Source organism: Cyanistes caeruleus, chromosome 2 (genome assembly GCF_971803275.1).
Source record: "Cyanistes caeruleus chromosome 2, bCyaCae1.hap1.1, whole genome shotgun sequence".
NCBI classification, from domain to species: domain Eukaryota; kingdom Metazoa; phylum Chordata; class Aves; order Passeriformes; family Paridae; genus Cyanistes; species Cyanistes caeruleus.
The window spans coordinates 45,273,207-45,290,900 of record NC_141702.1 but is presented as its reverse complement, the minus strand read 5'-3'; the positions used below and the strand labels follow the sequence as shown (position 1 = coordinate 45,290,900).

At 42.4% G+C, this 17,694-nt stretch overlaps 2 protein-coding genes across 20 annotated transcripts in view; both read left to right on the top strand.

Annotated features, from left to right (window-relative positions):
- AK9 (adenylate kinase 9) overlaps positions 1-17,694 on the top strand; it is a 77,981-nt gene that overhangs the window by 57,374 nt on the left and 2,913 nt on the right. For 5 of the 7 annotated variants that reach the window (XM_023923924.2, XM_086876776.1, XM_086876780.1 and 2 more), the window contains exons 35-36: positions 388-502; positions 3,999-4,341. In XM_023923924.2, the coding sequence (XP_023779692.2) occupies positions 388-502; positions 3,999-4,201 (318 nt within the window). In that variant the 3' untranslated portion in view covers positions 4,202-4,341. Of the gene's footprint in view, positions 1-387; positions 503-3,998; positions 4,342-17,694 lie in introns of those variants that run through there. The other 2 variants (XM_086876781.1, XM_086876782.1) reach the window with 1 other exon arrangement.
- ZBTB24 (zinc finger and BTB domain containing 24) lies at positions 463-16,487 on the top strand. Of its 13 annotated transcripts, none has more exons than XM_086876790.1 (9): positions 4,629-4,910; positions 5,329-5,572; positions 6,291-6,399; positions 7,730-8,750; positions 9,140-9,307; positions 10,440-10,523; positions 11,224-11,307; positions 13,524-13,605; positions 14,494-16,487. In XM_086876790.1, exons 4-9 carry the CDS (start codon positions 7,757-7,759, stop codon positions 15,305-15,307), a joined length of 2,226 nt encoding a protein of 741 aa, XP_086732916.1. In that variant the 5' UTR covers positions 4,629-4,910; positions 5,329-5,572; positions 6,291-6,399; positions 7,730-7,756; the 3' UTR covers positions 15,308-16,487. The 13 variants fall into 13 exon arrangements, with proteins under 13 accessions (XP_086732924.1, XP_086732916.1, XP_086732914.1 ...); XM_086876793.1 differs by having other exon boundaries at positions 4,869-4,910; positions 6,296-6,399; XM_086876791.1 differs by having other exon boundaries at positions 4,883-5,245.

The following is a 17,694-nucleotide window of genomic DNA, read 5'->3' as shown; positions in this document are numbered from 1 at the left end:
TTTTTAAGCTTTAAAGTAATAGATGTTTGTAGCTTTAATGAATAAAAATACAAGACCGTCAGAGGAGGATAATAAGCTGCAGTATTATATGATAGATTTTCTGACTTAGTTGTTTATCATATCTTGTAACATTTTGGTTTGACTTTTAACACCAGCATAGACACAAGCTTACCTGGAAAAATTTAAGAGTAGGTTGTTACACTTTGACACATGAATAAATAAAACAATAATTCATGGTCACAGCCCTCCCTATTTTATGCTAATTTTTTATCTTCTGCTATTCACCAACTTAGGGTATTGTCCTGTATTGTTAGATCTGCATAAAAACAGGATAAGGCATTACTCGAGATTCTGTAATGGTCTTTTAAACCTGTTTTCTTTCTTTAGGGAGTAGCAACTTCTCTAATAAAAGCTCTGCATGAAGTTGGCAGCCTTAAGCCAAAGTATCCATTCCTAAGTGTGAAAGAAACTGCTCTGCTTTTTGTCTCCTTCCATCTAAAAGGTAGTGTATAAAATAGCATGCTATAAAAATAACTAATTGTATAAATTACATAAGTCCTCTGAAACAATATAGATAGCAAATTAGTGTTCATGTTTGGTATTTTTTAGAATTTCTGTTTGGGTTTTTTTTCAGCAGGAGATACCAGTTGCCAGTAATAATCTTTAATAGTTTGCCATCAGCTTAACTATTGCCAGCTTTCTTGATTTCAATGTCTTTGTTTGCAGCTCTGCTATAGCTTTGGGCTTGTTTCCAGCACTGCTGGACACTTCTGGAGCATTACTGACATTTCTTTCAACCCACCACTTCTATCTTTTATAAGCCGAACGGTTCACTGAGTGAACTTCACCTGGTCTTTCATATTTTACATTTTTATTTATTCTTTTAGATAATACCAATATTAATTATTTTTTTTGAAGCTCTTCACATCCTGTGTTTCCTCATGTAGTTTCCAGAGCCCTCCAGAGTTTTCTTAACTAGCACAGATTTTTCTGCTAGCACAGCTTTGTTAAGGAACACCATTGAACAGGGCAGGCACATGGTAAGCCCCTGCATAAATGTACAGTTCCTAAGCCCTCAAACTGCTTTTATACTGTAGTTTGCTTCATTCACAAAGGCTGTTTTCATTCTATTGTTAGCATGGCTTTGCTAACCTAAGGATGCCCATGCTAGGAATGTTTTGCTCATATATTGCAACATTAAATCATTATTAGTAGTGGATGATAAACCAAAAGGCTTATGCAAGTACAGAAATGTCTTCTCCCTGTGCAGTGCCAAACAGTTTGACCCTAGGAATTCAGGAAAACAAGTTTTTCTTCTTCTAGCACTGGGTAGGACTGTTTCCAGCTTTAAGATGTAGCATTCCTGTACACCGACAAATCACTTGAACATAACAAGTCCTTTGGTGTTCCAAACACTGGAACAGATTGCCCACAGAAGTTGTGGAATCTTCATCAGTGGAAATATTCAAGAGCCATTTGAATACAATCCTGTGCCATCTGCTCTGGGAATACCCTGCTTGAGCAGATGACCTACTGTGGTTCCTTCCAGCCTGACCCATCCTGTGATTCTGTGATTTGTTGCAAATACAGCATTATTTATTATGGTGCATCTCTTCAGAATAGTCACACCATTCTTGATCAAAAACTTTGATCGAAGTGCTTCAAGTTGTGGTCCCCTGGAAATTTATTTCATCCTATTTCTATGTGAAGTTAAACTTTCTCATATTCAATTAACATCATTCTCTAATGTCACATTTAAACAGGGGACAAGAAACAGGGATTTAGTTGTTCCTTCAGCTTCTCTCACAACACTAGATTGCTTTCAGTATCTGAGAAGGTACAGGTGATCAACCATAAATGCAGATGGATTTACTCCTGAAAAGAGAGTAGTAAACCATGTATCACTAGAGTGATTGAGTATCCTTCAAGCTAGACTCCTGTAAGGGCTGTATTTAGAGATATGCTTGAAAAATCTCTCAGAAACCATTAAATGTAGATGTCTACAGTTTAAAGGTAGTGGGCTGAAGTGTCTTATAGTATAGTTCTTCATGCTGTCCAGTTTTTGTAATGAGATATAAAATACTGTGTGTAAGAAAAAAAAATTATTATGATTTGTCTCACTCCTTCTCCTTTGTCTCAGGCTAACAATTAAAGTAATAAACTGTACTTTGAGGACTGGTACTCAATACTAATGGACTAAAAAATAACTAAGCCCAAAATAGGGCTTAGGGCAGAGAGAAACCTTCCTTCCTCCTCTGAACTACTGGTCAACTCTTCACAGAGTTGTGGTATCACAGAATATGCTGAGTTGGAAGGGACCCATAACTATAATTGAGTCCAACTCCTAGCAGGGCACAGGACCATCCCCAAGAACTACTGTGTCCTGGAGAGCATTGTCCAAACACTTCTTGAATTGTGTCAAGACCACTTCCCTGGGGAGCCTGTGCCAGTACCGTTGTGGGCACTCAACCCAGTGAAGAAACTTCTGATATCCAACCCTAATCTAACCCTCCCCGACAACTTCAGGCTATTCCCTCAGGCCATGGGCCCTCACTGGTCACCAGAGAGATCAGTGTCTGCCCCTCCTCTTCCCCTCACAAGGATGTTGAAGACTGCAGTAAGGTCTCCTCTCTGTCTCCTCCAGGCCAAACAGACCAAGTGACCTCAACTGCTTCTCATACAGCTTCCCCTCAGGACACTTCACCATCTTTGTTGCCCTCATTTAGACACTCTCTAGTAGTTTAATGTCTTTATTATATTGTGGCACCCAAGACTGCCCCCAGCACTGGAGGTGAGGCCACCCCAGCTCAGAGCAGAGCGGGACAATCCCCTCCCTTGCCCAGCTGGCCATGCTGTGCCTGATGTCCTCCAGGGCAGGGTTGGCCCTCCTGGCTGCCAGGGCACTGCTGGCTCATGCTCCACTTGTCATCAACCCCCAGCTCTCTTTCCACAGCGCTGCTTTCCAGCCTCTCATTCCTCTGTCTGTCCGTGCATCCAGGGTTGCCCCATCCCAGATGCAGAATCCAGCACTTTCCCTCATTGAACTTCATATGGTTGGTGACTGCTCAGTCCTCTGATTTGTCAAGGTCTCTGCTGGGCCTCCCTGCCCTTGAGGGAGTCAACAGCTCCTCCCAGTTCTGTATTATCTGTGACCTTGCTCAGTATCCCAGTCCTGCACCCAAGTAATTTATGAAGATGTTGAAGAGCACAGGGCTGAAGATTGAGCCCTGTGGAACTCCACTGGTGACAGGTCACCAGTCCGATGTCACCCATTCCCTATAACCCTTTGTGCCTGAGTGGTGAGCCAGTGGCTCACCCATGGCATGATGCGTTTATCCAGCTGTGTGCCTGACCTTTTGTCCAGAAGGATAAGGTGAGAGACAGTATTGAATGCTTTACTGAAATTCAAAAAGATTACATCAACTGGCTTCCCTTGACCAGCTAGGTGGATTATTACTTTGTTATACAAGGAAATCGGGTTTAATAAGCAGGACTTTCCTCTCATGAAGCTGTGCTGGTCACAGTCCTGCTTATCAAACCTGACTTCCTTGTATGACAAGGAAGCCTATCTTATGGGCAAAGCATTTAGGTCATAGAATACCTGTGTCAAGGACAGAGTGGCCCAGCACCAGCCATACCAGACCTGGTCTATCCACATGGTGTCCCACTTCAGGTTGTGTGCCACACTACCCAAATTTGTCACTGCCTGGAGTTTCACCAGTATCTCATGGCCTGAGAAATGGGAAGTTGACAGCAGCTGGGCATGCTTGTTGTGTCTTCTTTTACAAAAGCCTGATCCTTCTGATTATCATGGCCCTTTGGAGTCAGGAACTTTCTGAAATACCAGACGATCTTTTTGGCTTGGCACCAACAGTCAAGGTGTTTATTTATACCATGGGTAATGCTAACAGAGGTAGACTTGGTGCCTTTGAAAATTTCTGTAATGTAATTCCATAATGTTTATAGGGGACACTAATATGCTGCTTAAATTCTTGCAGCACACAACCCCCGGAGCTCGGAGCCAGTGCGGCAGATGTACAGGAAGAAGCTGTTGCAGTTCGTGGAGCACTGCCAACTCATCCCCTACCTGGGGACTGCCATGGCAGGCCTGTATAAGGAGCCAAGAGATCGGCCCCCTGGCTTTGATGACAGGCTGCAGACTTTTCTTTCTCTGAAAGGCACCCGTCCCACTTTTGTGTGAACCCTGTATTTCCACTGATTAGCACATGGAGTGTTGCCATCAGGCACCAGCATGGCTGCAACATGGCCCGTGAACATCACACGCTCCTGGGACAGTTTTTTTAAATCTTCAAATCTTAGAAATAAAATCTTTTACCTGAAGTTCAGAGATATAAAGCTACTAGAGTGCATCCAAAGAAAGACTGTGACAATAGTGAAGGGCCTTGAGGGGAAGCTGGTTGAGGAGCAGCTGAGGTCACTTGGTCTGTCCAGCCTGGAGGAGACTGAGGGGAGACCTCACTGCGCTTACATCTTCCTTGTGGGGGGAAGAGGAGGAGCAGACACTGATCTCTGCTCTGTGGAAACCAGAGACAGCATGCGAGGGACTGGCCTGAAGTAGTGCCAGGGAAGGATTAGTTTAAATATTAGGAAAAGCTTTTCACCCACAGGGTCGTTGGGCACTGGAACAGGCTGCCCAGGGAAGTGGTCACAGCACCAAGCCTGACAGAGTTCAAGAAGCATTTGGCAACACTCTCCGGTACATTATGTGATTTTGAGGGCTCTCCTGGCCAGGACCGGGAGTTGGAACCGAATGATCCCTGCGGCTCCCTTCCCACCCCGGCTGTTCAGTGATTCCGCGGCTCCAAGTCCCGCCCGCCTTGCGCTCGTTGCGGCGGCGCAGGCGCGGTGCCAGCCCCGGCCCGGAAGTGCGGCGGCGGCGGCGGCGAGCGGTGAGTGCCGGGCAGGGCGGGCAGCAGCCGGGCCGGGCGCTCCGGGCCCGCGGCTCTGGCGGGGCAGCGCCCGCTCCCTGCTCCTGCCCCAAGAGGGACGAGCGGCCTTCCCTTGAGGGGCGATCCGGAGGGCTCTCACGGTGCGCGGGGGGTGGCGACCCGCGAGGTGCCCTTGGCCGTGCCCGTGTCGAGGCCCAGCCCCGGGCCGTGCGCTGCCCCCCGGGATCACCTCCCGGGGGCACCGGAGCTCTTCCACGGCTGGACCAGAGTGTGTATCCGAACGCACTGCCGGCAGCGTGGCGCCTTCTGCTGGGTTATAGCCTCACTCTAGAATGGTGAGGGGTTTTTAGGGAAGGGGGGTGTTTTGGATTTTGCAGTCAGGATATTAATGCTGTTACCTCCTGGTCAAACACCGAAGTCCTTCTTGCGATCAGAACTCACAAAACGGCCAATACCTTGTCTGGAACACGTGCGGATGTTAGGGGATGCCTGCAGGCAGAGTTGGCAGCAGCCGTCGAGGAATTCTTGTAGTGCACGATAAGGCAGATTGGGTAACACCTGCAGCTGTGCTTTAAGGTGCTCCAGCAACAAACATCAGACTCACATGCTCCGGAAATTAAAGCTCCCAGATAAAACAATTTGACTCCGCCGTGAATTATTTGGTAGGTGATTTGGGCTAAAGAATCGCTTTTTCACTACCTCAGTAGCATTTAGGTATCTTCTGTAGCTAGTGTCTGCTGTTTCATGGAGCATTTGTTCAGGTGATTGAAACTGTTGGAGAAACTACATACAAATATGCAAATTTATATGCGTCTAATATGACACTTGTATAAATTAGGATATAACTAGTAGCTGATCCGTGTTATCTCTGGTTTAGCTGAACTTTGTAAATAGGACCTTTTGGGCATATCTCTTCTATAATATTTGGTGGATTCTTCTGAAAATGCTGGAATTTTTTTTATTATTAATTTTTGCAAATTTACTATTGAAGAAACTTAGCAAGTTACACTGATCATTAATGGATACCTTAATGAACCCTCTATTAGATACAACCCTTCAAAACACTGTTGTTTCTGTGTTTGTACTGCCTACCTTCTTAGGCTGAAGCTTAGTAAAGTAAAAACTGTTAAAAAAGTGAAAGTGTTAAAAAAAATTTAAAAGGAGAAATTTTCAGAAGGATAGTTTGGGTTAAAAGAAGTAATGAAGTCCTGACACATTGATACCAGTGAAGTTTTAACACAGAATCACTTCAAGATCATTGAGTCCAACCCATGCCCTAACACCTTAACTAAACCATGGCATCATTTATTACAGGATTTCCTAGCCTTTTCCCTGAGTAAACGGCACTGATCAAACTGCAGTTGACCTTTTTTTTTCCAGTGTAGTGGGTTGGTGCTGGCTGCACACCAGTACCCAGCAAAGTCAGTCTGCCACTCTCCTCCTCAGGTGGGCAGGGGACAGAGGATATAATAGAAGCTCATGGATTGAGGTAAGGACAGAAAGAGATTGATCACCAGTTTCCAGCACAGGCAAAACAGACTTGACTTGAGGAAATTTCTTTATTGTCAATGAGATCATGTTGGATAATGAGAAATAAACCCAGATTTTTAAACAGCTCACCCCAACTCTCCCTTCTTTCCAGGCTCAGCTTTAATCCCAGTTTTCTCTACATCCTCCCTCCAGCCAGGCAGGGGGATGGAGAATGGGGGCTGCAGTCTGTTCATTGCACATTGTCTTTGATTCTCTTTTGATTATTCACACCCTTCACCTGCTCCAGTGTGGGTCTCCCACAGGAGACAGTCCTTTTTTCCCAAACTACTTTAGCCTGAGTCCTTCCCATGGGCTGCAGTTCTTCACAAAATGCTCCAGCTTCTACAGGTGCAGTGCTTCAGGAACAGTCTGCTCCAGCATGGGTCCTCCACAGGGTCACAAGTCCTGCCAGCAAACCTGCTCCAGTGTGGGCTTCTCTCTGTGAGGCCACAGGTCCTGCTGGGAGCCTGCCCCAGCACAGACTTCCCACAGGCTCCCAGCCTCTTTCAGGCACCCACCTGCTCTGGTGTGGGGTCCTCCAGGGGCTGCAGGTGGATCTGTGCTCCACCATGGACTTCCACGGGCTGTGGAGGCACAGCTGCCTCACCATCCTCTGCACCAGAGGCTGTGGGGAAATCTCTGCTCTGGCACCTGGAGCACCTCCTGCCCCTCTTTCTCCACTGACCTTGGAGTCTGCAGGGCTGCTGTTCCCATATGTTCTCACTCCTTTCTCCAGCTACAGTTGTGCACATTTCTTTGTCCCTTTTAAAATCTGTTATCCCAGAGGTGATGCCACCATCAGCTGATGGGCTCAGCCTTGGCCAGCAGTGGGTCCATCTTGGAGCCAGCTGGTGTCGCCTCTGTAAGACACTGGGGAAGCTTGTCACTGAAACCACCCCTGTAGCTGCCCTGCTACCAAAACCTTGTCAAGCAAAGCTACTGCTATACTAAGAAGCTGTGACCAAGAGTTGTTTCTGTCTGATTGTTTCAGTTTCAGAAGCTAGGGTACCCATTTTTTAGATAATACGGAATTCACAGTACATCAGTGATAAAAAAATGATAGGCAGTAATTCTGATCTAAAAAACTATCTGTAGCCTTTTCCTAGGATTTAAAAATACTTTTGGAAGAAATTCCATGTCTGCAATAGTCTTGATTTTTCAAACATTCAGAGGATTCAGAATTGCTTCAGAAACTCTTGAACTCTGTTACTGGTATAACAAATGATACTTGGGTTTAATAATGCCAACTTTTAAAATAATTCTTTACTAAAGCTATTCTGTTTTTCCAGGCACCTCCTTTAATACTCATAAGTAAAATGGCAAAAACAACTGATCCTTCTGAGAAACTGATTATCCACTCCAAAGCTCACAAAGATACCATTCTTGCTAATTTTGAGGAACAAAGAAAAAAGGATTTTCTTTGTGACATTACTCTAATAGTGGAGAATGTGCAATTCAGAGCTCATAAAGCTTTGCTGGCTGCCAGCAGTGAATACTTCTCAATGATGTTTGTAAATGAGGGTGAAATAGGGCAATCAATTTACATGTTGGAGGGGATGGTTGCAGACACCTTTGGAGTTCTGCTAGAATTTATCTACACTGGTTGCCTCTGTGCCAGTGAGAAAAGCACAGAACAAATCCTGGCAACTGCACAACTTCTGAAAGTGACTGACTTGGTGTGGGCCTGTACAGACTACCTGGAAAGCCGCAGCCCTGGTAGTGCATTGCCAGCTCCAGCTGAAAGTGGAGCCTCTTTTGTTGGAAGTGACAGGAAAAAAGATGATCCACCAAAGCGAAAACGGGGGCGACCAAGGAAAATCAAGGTTGTCCAAGAAGAAGAAGAAGAAGAAGAATTGGGAGCAAATTCCACTGAAGATGGGCAGCTGAGAGAGAACAACTCCGTGCAAAATGAGCAAAATTTTATGAAAAAAGACACTGAAGTAGAAGAAACAGTTGCCAGTGAACAGGCTTCAGTGAGAAAAGATCTCCAAAAAGATCTCTTTTCTCCAAAAGAAACTGAACCTGCTTGTGGATCAGAGACTGCTGTTGATCTGTCAGCTGAGAAAGATGAAAACTACGATCCTAAATCTGAAGGAATACAGAGCACTCAGAGCCGTTACAGCAAACGTAGAATAATGAGATCAATCAAACTAAAAGATTATAAACTTCTTGGGGATGAGGATGAGAAAGGACTGGCAAAGAGAAGCGATGGAAAAAGAAAACGTGCAGGTTCTGAAGCTCGCTGTAAAGACTGTGGCAAAGTATTTAAGTATAATCACTTCTTGGCTATTCACCAGCGAAGCCATACAGGTAGGCCTTCAGAGACTGCTGCTTTTGGGTTAGGTTTAGTGATTTTGCCAAATGTGACTGTTGAAGTGTTGGTTGTTGACTACAGCAAGAATTTCCAAAATAGCATGCTGATCCAAATTAGGATGTGTTCTGTGTTTGCTGTTTATTCTTGTCAGCAGATCTCAGAATCAAGTCTCACCTAGATTTTAGTGTAATTAATTATTTAGGCACTGAATTATATGGCAATAGCTAAAAATTTATTTTATTCCTTTGTGAAGCTTGTCTCTTTACCACTAATCGAGACTAATTTTTTCAGTAATTACAATATTGCAGTGCATCTCACTGTCAGCTTAGAACATCTAGTGAGAAATGACGCATTTGTGCCTAAAAATGTTATCTTTTTCTTTCAGGGGAGCGCCCTTTTAAGTGCAATGAGTGTGGCAAAGGCTTTTCCCAGAAGCATTCTCTTCAAGTCCATGAGCGGATGCACACTGGGGAAAGGCCATACACGTGCACCATTTGCAGTAAGGCTCTGACAACAAAGCATTCTCTTCTGGAGCACATGAGCCTACATTCAGGTAAATACTTCAAGGCAAATGTAGCTCTCTGCTGCAAGAATTTGTCTTTCTGAAAAAAAAGTACTTCTGCTCTGTCTTGTGTGTTCTGGTGTCACATTCCACTGTGGGAAGCTGCAAGGAGTTCTTTTAAAAAAGGATGGTCAGGAACGAAATAATGTCAAACAGGACAAACGTTGTATCTGAGAACCATTTATTGGTAATGAAAAAACAAAATGAAAAGGAGTTATCTTGCTAAAGAGAGCTAGAAAAAACAGAACAAGCAGAAGAAAAATGGGAAAGAAATGGGGGGAGACAGAGGGAAAAGAGGGCTTCACCACTGGAGTTGGGGAGTGTCTCAATGTCCTGAGGTGGGGCTGTGCACGCTGCCTGCCTGTGCACGGCTCCTGCCGTGATGGCCAGTCGGGCAGGAGGTCCAGAGCCTGGATATGGTCATGGGAAGGATTGCAGCAGTGGGCAGTGTTGGATGCAGGGGGTTCAAGCAGGGACACTGGGACAAAGCAGGCAGGGACTTGGTCAGAGACACACGGAGGCAGGACAGACGTGAGGGCGAGCAAGAGCCAGCGAGGGCAGGAGAGCCAAAAGGCAGGCTTGGGCCAGGGCAAAAAGCATAGGACTCAAAAAAAACTGACTCAAAAGCAAGTTTCAAAAAGGCCCTCGAATCACCAAGCCTCAAAAGCACAGTCTCAAGAAAGCCCCAAGCCAAAAGCCCAACTCAAAAAGAAAATTTTAAAAGCTCTGGGGCTTGTGACAACTTACTTTTCATGCCCCTGGCTCCTCCCAAAGTCCACCTGCTGACAGGAGACCATAGGCCCAGTCCAATGTTCCAGTGCAGTCCATTGGTAGAGACCTTTTGCCATCTGACTGGAGAATGTCTTCGGTGTTCCCCTGCTGACTGCCTGCCCCATGTGAGACATGAACCAGGAAAAGTCTTCCCAGAGAAGGTTTTCCTCCATCTTCTAGCTGCCTCCTGGATGTGGCACATTTTCAACCCCTCCCCCATGTGCCTCTGACAGCCATTGTTGAGGCAAATTAAAACTGAATCAGCTCCTCACAGCTTGCTTGTGTATTTTATTTGTTTCCTTATACTTGCTTTAGACGTGGCTTACATTTTAATAAGTGATTTTCTCTACAGGGCAGAAAGCTTTTACCTGTGATCAGTGTGGGAAATACTTCAGCCAAAAGAGACAGCTCAAGAGCCATTATCGACTACACACAGGTATAACAAGTTTGGGTTTAGGACCTGGCTTACAGTCCATACTGATTTGTCTTCCTAAAGATTGTCTTAGGCTGAAAGTTCTTCCTCGGTGATGTATTTAGTCTCTGCTGCCTTGATGTATCCTATCTTGGTATAACTGTGGATATGGTGAAGAAGACATAATGGTGTATAGTAAATGGAATGTATAGAAAAATATTTAATTGAGAAGGGCTTTTATGATGATTAAAAATTAGTTACACTGTAATTTGACATACAACTTGATAATTTTAGCCCTGCTACCCATGCTACATAGAAGCTGGGAATTGTATAAACAATCTGCTGCCTGTCTCTGCTGCCTGGTGTGTAAATTGCATTGTAATTGTCCACTACTTCTGACTAGTAAGGGCATACAAACTTTAGGAAGTGCTCTTCTCACTTCTGGAATGGGATGGAGATACACACAGAGGACGTGGTGGAGAAAATCAAAATTTACAAAGCTTCAAAAGAAGGTGTTTTTCAGTTCCCTCTTTTCCTGTGGTAATACTAAGTGGGAACATAGGAGTGTGGCAATTAAGATAGGGAGGAAGCAGTGAATCACCTTTTTTTTTATCTCTATATTATATCAAAGTGGTTATTTTACAGGAAAGTGCTTTAACAAAGATCACTGAAGAGATAGAGGGGATCAATTATGCACTGACACTTTTTTTGTTATTGCGACAAGGCCGTTCACTGCCGGAATGTAACCAGTGTTGTCGCAAATTCATGGATGCAGCTCAGCTAAAGAAACATCTAAGAACACATACAGGTAATGTTGTACCTTGGGTTTTGTAGGGTTTGTGGTTTGTTTTTTCTTGAAGTTACATGGACAAAACAATGTTAGACAAATTACACTTGTCTCTGTGGAATGAACTTCTGCTCTATTTGTACGTAATGATGCCTGTCTTGCTAATGAAGAGATTTGACAGCAAGAATGCAGGAGCACAAATCAGCTTGTGTTACAGCAGCACAGAAGCAGTGCCTTTTACAGGAAGGGGGCTTTTCCCCCCAGTTTTATAAAACCTGCACCAGAAAATGCCAGTTAGCTTTCCTGTGGTAGAATCCTGGACTGAGAATTCAGTTTGTAGGGAGAGTTGTAATCCAGCATGTATTGGGCTTGCAGTGAGCTGACAAGTGACAGGAAGTGTGTGTCCTAAATGAATTAAACACCTCTGTCTGTGAGGGATGTTTGCTTATGAAAAGTGCTGTGACCAGAAAAATAATTATTTCCATTTAGCTTTTACTGCACTGTAATAAAGCAGATGTTGACAGGAGATGGGCTGGGAGGGATGATTTAATGCAAGTGCGTCAGAGGGTGTTTTAAGAGATTTAGAGGGCAAGCTGATCATGAATCACTGGATAACAGAGATAAAAATATTGATCTATCCTCTCATAATAACAAAGCATAAACTTCATCAAATTCTTTCCTTTAAAGGGTAAGTTCATAAGGTGACATGTGAATAATTTAGTCTTTTAGAAACAGTAGCGATTTCCTCACAAAATCAAATTATTCTTAAGTGTGCCACTTAATTGTTGTAATACATAACTCAGTCTCAAGCATCTTAATCTCATTCATTTCCTCCTCTTTTCTAAGTGAAAAATATTTAAATTTTCTGGGATATGCTGAGGTCAGAATTCGTGCTTCTAGGAGTTTTTGGTTATCCAGAATAGTGATAGCATGCGATACTTACTTAATTTTGTGTTGAGGAGAACACAGCATTGAAACAACAAGAGTTTTTTTATCTGAAGCTGATACATGTCTATAAATGTAATGGGAAATGAGTTTAGGGTGGGAAGTGAGAAGAGGAAGCTTACTAGCAAGGTAAGTTGCAAAAATGTGAGCTAAGCTGAGTTTTAGCAGAAACTGGCTTGCAATATATTTTGCTTCTAGAAAAGACAGGCAAGATACCAGTATTAGTTATGTAGAAATAATAATTGATCTGTGCCATCTCAAAGGCAAAGTAAAATTCCAAGGCCAGGTGTTAACATAGATACAACTGTTCTCCTTTGGCAGCAGTTTGGTAACACTGAGTCATAACAATACAGTCTACTTGAGAAGTTACTCCATTTTCAGTGGCAAGCTGGGGCTGAATGACCAAAGGTCCCTTCTGACAAGTATTTTTTGTTCTCTCATCCTTTATCCATGCCCTCCAAAGCCACATGAAAGCTGGTAAGCATTGCAGTTCTATGCTAAATGGGAAGCTTCCTTGGAAACTGGCTGCTGCCCAATCCCTGGCTTTGGTGTGCTTTGATGGTGTGAATTACCACAGTGGTGATCTGGATTCTCGTGTCTAGTGTCTCGAACCTCAGTGCTACAAGGATTTGCTATGGTGTGAATTAGGATTTGCTTTGGTTGGGTAGTATCTGTTTCTTCTGAACCTTCTTATAATTTAATTTGGCCTCTCTGCTTCTATTCAATTAGACGTCAGAATTCCAAATGCACTTAAAAAACCCAACAAATAAAAAAAAACCCCAAACAAACTCATATTTTATTTAACTGATGATAATTTAATGTTCCCAGAATATCATAAGCCTATTGTGATGGAGCCAGGCAAGTTATAGAAAGCCAGGCAAGTTGTTAAGATAATGGATTCATTTTTCAGCTTTGGAAGTTTGGGGTTACTCACCTGCATGGTGCTGCATGTGAATGTGGCATTAATGCCAGGGTTCAGGGACAGCCTTTTTCAAAGTGTTTCTGTTCCATGTGGAACACCCACATCTGTGCCATAGGTACAGCTTTTTGTTGCTTTGGGGGCTTGGATCACCTAATGCTTCACCTTCAAAGGGGAAAAATGCTAGAGGTGTACATTTAAAATATTATACCCTCATTTTGACTAGCGGGTTCATTCCATTTTGGATATCTGCTGAGCCATGGCAGAAGCGTGAGTGAGCACACTTGATACTGTGTATGGTAAAATACAAAATATTTTTAATGTATTGATTAAAAGTGCTATTTAAAAAGGGAAGTCACATTCTTTTTGATAGGTGAGAAGCCATTCACTTGTGAGATTTGTGGCAAGTCATTTACAGCTAAAAGTTCACTTCAGACTCACATTAGAATTCACAGGTAAAGTATGTCTTTTCTCATTACAGTCTTTAAAAATGTAACTTCTAATTTTATAACTTTTATGTAGTGCTTGTTTAATTATAAAACAATCAGACTTGATTGCATTTTGAACAACTGTTAAAAATTTAATATTTTTGCTTAATCTATGTAAGGAAAAAATAGGTATTTTTTTAGGACTGAAGTCCTAAATACTCATGCGCCAGGATATTGTAAGAGTCTTCTTTGGTGTTTTGTGTCTGTTCACTGACAGTGTATACTTACTGTTATACTATTTTTGTGAAGATTTTACTGTAAGTTTTGTCTGACAGCAAACCAGTAGCCATAGTGTGTAAAGGTTATTTGAGCATTGTCCTGTTAGCCTGTGAGCTATCCTGTTTCTTTCATAGCATTAGTTTTCTTTTACCCCTGTCAGGGCAATTCATTCCATGACATGTTCGATTTTAAATCACCAGAGAAGTTTTGTCTAAGAAAACACATGCAGTAAAATTTCTTATGCTTTTGACACAGGCAGCAAGTTAGGATTTGGACGCTGAACTTTTTAAGCTCACACTGTTAATGCATGTTCTTAAAATGGTCAGTGCTTAGAATTCTGCAAAGTTGTTGCATTCTTGTCAAGGTCTAGCAGCATGGAGCTTGTACCTCTGGTTTTATGAGAGGAAGGCAGTTATCTCTGTAGCTCTGGAGTATATACTAATTGTACAGCTTGTGAAGTCAAATAGAAATAATCAGGAGGTCAAACAGAGGATGTTTTTAATGATGCCATCCCTTATGTACTTAAAATTTAGAAAAACAATGTAATCATTTAAGTATTTTATTACAGAGTAAGTTTCAGAAAGCAGCATTGTCAAAGTGAATATTTTAATGAGATCAAATTCTTTCCTTTTGCAGAGGAGAAAAGCCATATTCTTGTGATATATGTGGAAAATCCTTCTCTGATTCCAGTGCTAAGAGAAGACACTGTATCTTACACACAGGCAAAAAGCCTTTTGCCTGCCCAGAATGTAGTTTGCAGTTTGCTCGTCTGGACAATCTGAAGTCGCATCTGAAAATTCACAGCAAGGAAAAGCAGTTTCAGGAAGTCAGCACTGCCCCAAGCACCAACGCTCATCCGGAAGAAGTGAGAAACATTCTCCAGCTGCAGCAGTACCAACTTGCCACCTCGGGAGGGCAGGAAATTCAGCTGCTGGTTACAGATGCAGTACACAACATCAACTTCATGCCCAGCCACAATCAAGGCATCAGTATTGTGACTGCAGAAAATGCCCCCAGCATGACAACAGAGCAGGCCGCGAACCTCGCGCTCCTTGCACAGCCTCCACAACAGCTGCAAAACTTGTTACTTTCAGCTCAGCAGGAGCAAGCAGAACAAATCCAAAGTATCAATGTGATTGCAAACCAAATAGAGGCTGCCCAGTCTGAACAAATGCATGTCATAACTCTTTCAAAGGAAGCGCTAGAACATCTCCATGCTCATCAAGGACAAAATGAACAAATCCACTTGACGGGATCTTCACATCCAGCTCAGCACATGCAGCTGGCTCAGGAATCAAGCCAGCAGTCTCATTCTAGCCACAATACAGTTCCTTCCCATCAAGTCAATGAAGAACAGAATCAAAGTGTACTTGTTTCTGAATCCCATCAGCAGCCTCTGTCAGTAAATGAGTCATCTCATGAGCATCCTATCCAAGGACAGGCTTTCTGAAATGCTTGTTTGTCAGCAGAGGGCTAGGACAGAGAATGCTTCTCATCTAGGCAGGAATTACATGTGTCACACTTCTTTGTTTTTTTGCAAGATAAGCTATCCAAAGATGCATTTCTTGGTGATTTTGGATGAGTGACAGTTTTTGTAACCACATTTATTTTTGACTATTTTGTTTTTCTGGACTGGTATTTCTTTACCACTTAGTCCATACCTCAGAAGCAATTAATGTGGGGTTTTGTGCCTCATACACATCTCTGCCTCCTGAGGAGATATTTAGCCCTTATTTGCATTTCTGTGTGACTCCAGAGAAGTTCATCTTGCTGGTAGGAGAACAATGTTTAGGACATCTGCTGGTCACAAAGTACCGCTTCTCTGACAAACTTAACATTATACCTGAGCTGCTGTCAAGCTTAAGACAACCAGTACTTTTTGCAAAGCTAACACCATATGTCTTACGTTTAATGAGCTTTCTCTCTGCAGGTTAATGTATAGTTCTCTATATAATCATTCCCTGAAGTGCATTATGAGTTTCTGACTACCAAATTAATTTGGTTTGGGTTGAAACCGTTGCAGCCTTTAACCAGCCCTGAATCTTCCCTCCTGTTTACTGTGTGCTGTACACATTTTGCTCCTCAGAAAGGTTTAAGCCGTTGCACTTGAATAGTGGCAATGAGATGTGATGGTTACACTGGAGAACTGAAACCCCCAAATTCTGCTCTGTTAGTTCTACCACTCGCTCTCTATGTGACTGTGGGCAAAGTAGTTGACCTCTGTGCCTTATTTCATCATCTAGTAAGTGGGGATAGTGTTCACACACCTCTGCCAAGCACTTTGAAGAGCTCTTGATGTTAAAGGCACTGTCTACTGAAGTGCAAAACTCTCTTCCTGAAAGGATTCTGTCTAAGCTTAGGAGCCACTGTATATTTAAAGTGTTATTTTTTGTACTTTTGAGAGAAGAACCTAATCTTACTTTAATATATGTTAAGACTGGTAATTGTTTATGTGAGGATTCAATGAAGAGCATCACTTCAGAGCATAACAAGTTACATAAATGGGGCACATCACTTAAAGTTGTACAACTATTTTTGTTGACTAAATTAGATGTGTACAGATTGTTTTCAGTGACTGACTGCTAACAAAAAAAAAAGATTTGACATTGTAATAAAATGCCTTGCCAAAAGCATTGCTTTCTGTTTTCAGATTTGACTACTGGTAACACCTTTGCATGGTTGGACTGGTGCGTCAAAATCCAGATAAAATGCCACTGTTAGTTAAAAGAACATGCTCAATTGTACTTCAGCTTTAAAATGTCATACTTGTGATTTACATTGATATTTTATGTTATAACAAATGAATAATTCTAAAAAACATGGTGAATTTAAAAGCAAAACTATACACATTTTTTATAAAATCCCTTGTTCCAAATCCAGACTACTTGGCCAGCTCCTGATTGCATGCTGCAGAAGTTTAGCTAAGATGTCTTCAAAGTACTGGATCATTTTTATATAAATGAATCTTGATAAGGGTAGACATCATAAAGAGGATAAAATCATAATGGGAAGAAATCAATGGAAAAAAGCCCCAAATCCAAAAAGCAACAAGCCATCCCACAGCAAAGGTGTTTAGGCTTTTCACCTTTCCTCTCAGAATGGAGAAATAAAATCCACGTACTTTCTGCCACCAAAGTGAACCAGCATATTTTGCAGTTCTGCCTGAGAAGCTTGAAGTCTTGGTGTTGTAAGAACAGATAAATACAATAAAGCCTGTTACAACACTTATGACAATCTTGCTGATTAATTGTATAAGCTTAAAGTAAATATTTTGGCAATTTCATCCTAAAACAACTGCTTTTATCTAAAACATTGTGCAGTGCAGCCAGAATACTGTCTGGTCATAAGTTTACAGGAACTTTCACAGAATTAACGGCCGTATGTGTTTATAAATCCTGAAATGCTTAAAAACAGGTTACAAGCTAAATTCTGAGGCTACCAGTAAAGGAAGTGTTCAATACTTCTTTTTTGAACTTTGTTTTGTTTGTTATGCAATTATCCTTGCAGGATTCAGTTCCATGCTGCAGTTAAACTCAGGACACTTGCACATAGTGATTTCTCAGTGCTTTCCCTGTAACTAAAAGGCCTGAAGTTTGGTGTTTGGAATCCTGTTTTGCTTTTCTGCAGATTACCAGTGAAGAAATGAGCTGCTGTAAATAGCAGAGCAATGACTAATCTTGCACCCTGCATTGCTTAAGCTGTCAGCACATATTGTAGCTTGCACTCAAGAAGCTGGCGTGGCTTCTCATATCACAAATGTTGCTTTTTGGACACCATTTGCTTCCTTTCTAGTGAATGCATTTCTGTTAAAAGATGAAAATTAATCCTTTTTCTGTC

Coding starts and splice junctions, on each gene's coding strand:
- ZBTB24 (XM_086876798.1), top strand. CDS start 7,757: ATGGCAAAAACAACTGATCCTTCTGAGAAACTGATTATCCACTCCAAA. Junction 8,751..9,139: donor TCACCAGCGAAGCCATACAG/GTAGGCCTTCAG, acceptor TTTTTCTTTCAG/GGGAGCGCCCTTTTAAGTGC. Junction 13,606..14,493: donor ACTCACATTAGAATTCACAG/GTAAAGTATGTC, acceptor TTCCTTTTGCAG/AGGAGAAAAGCCATATTCTT.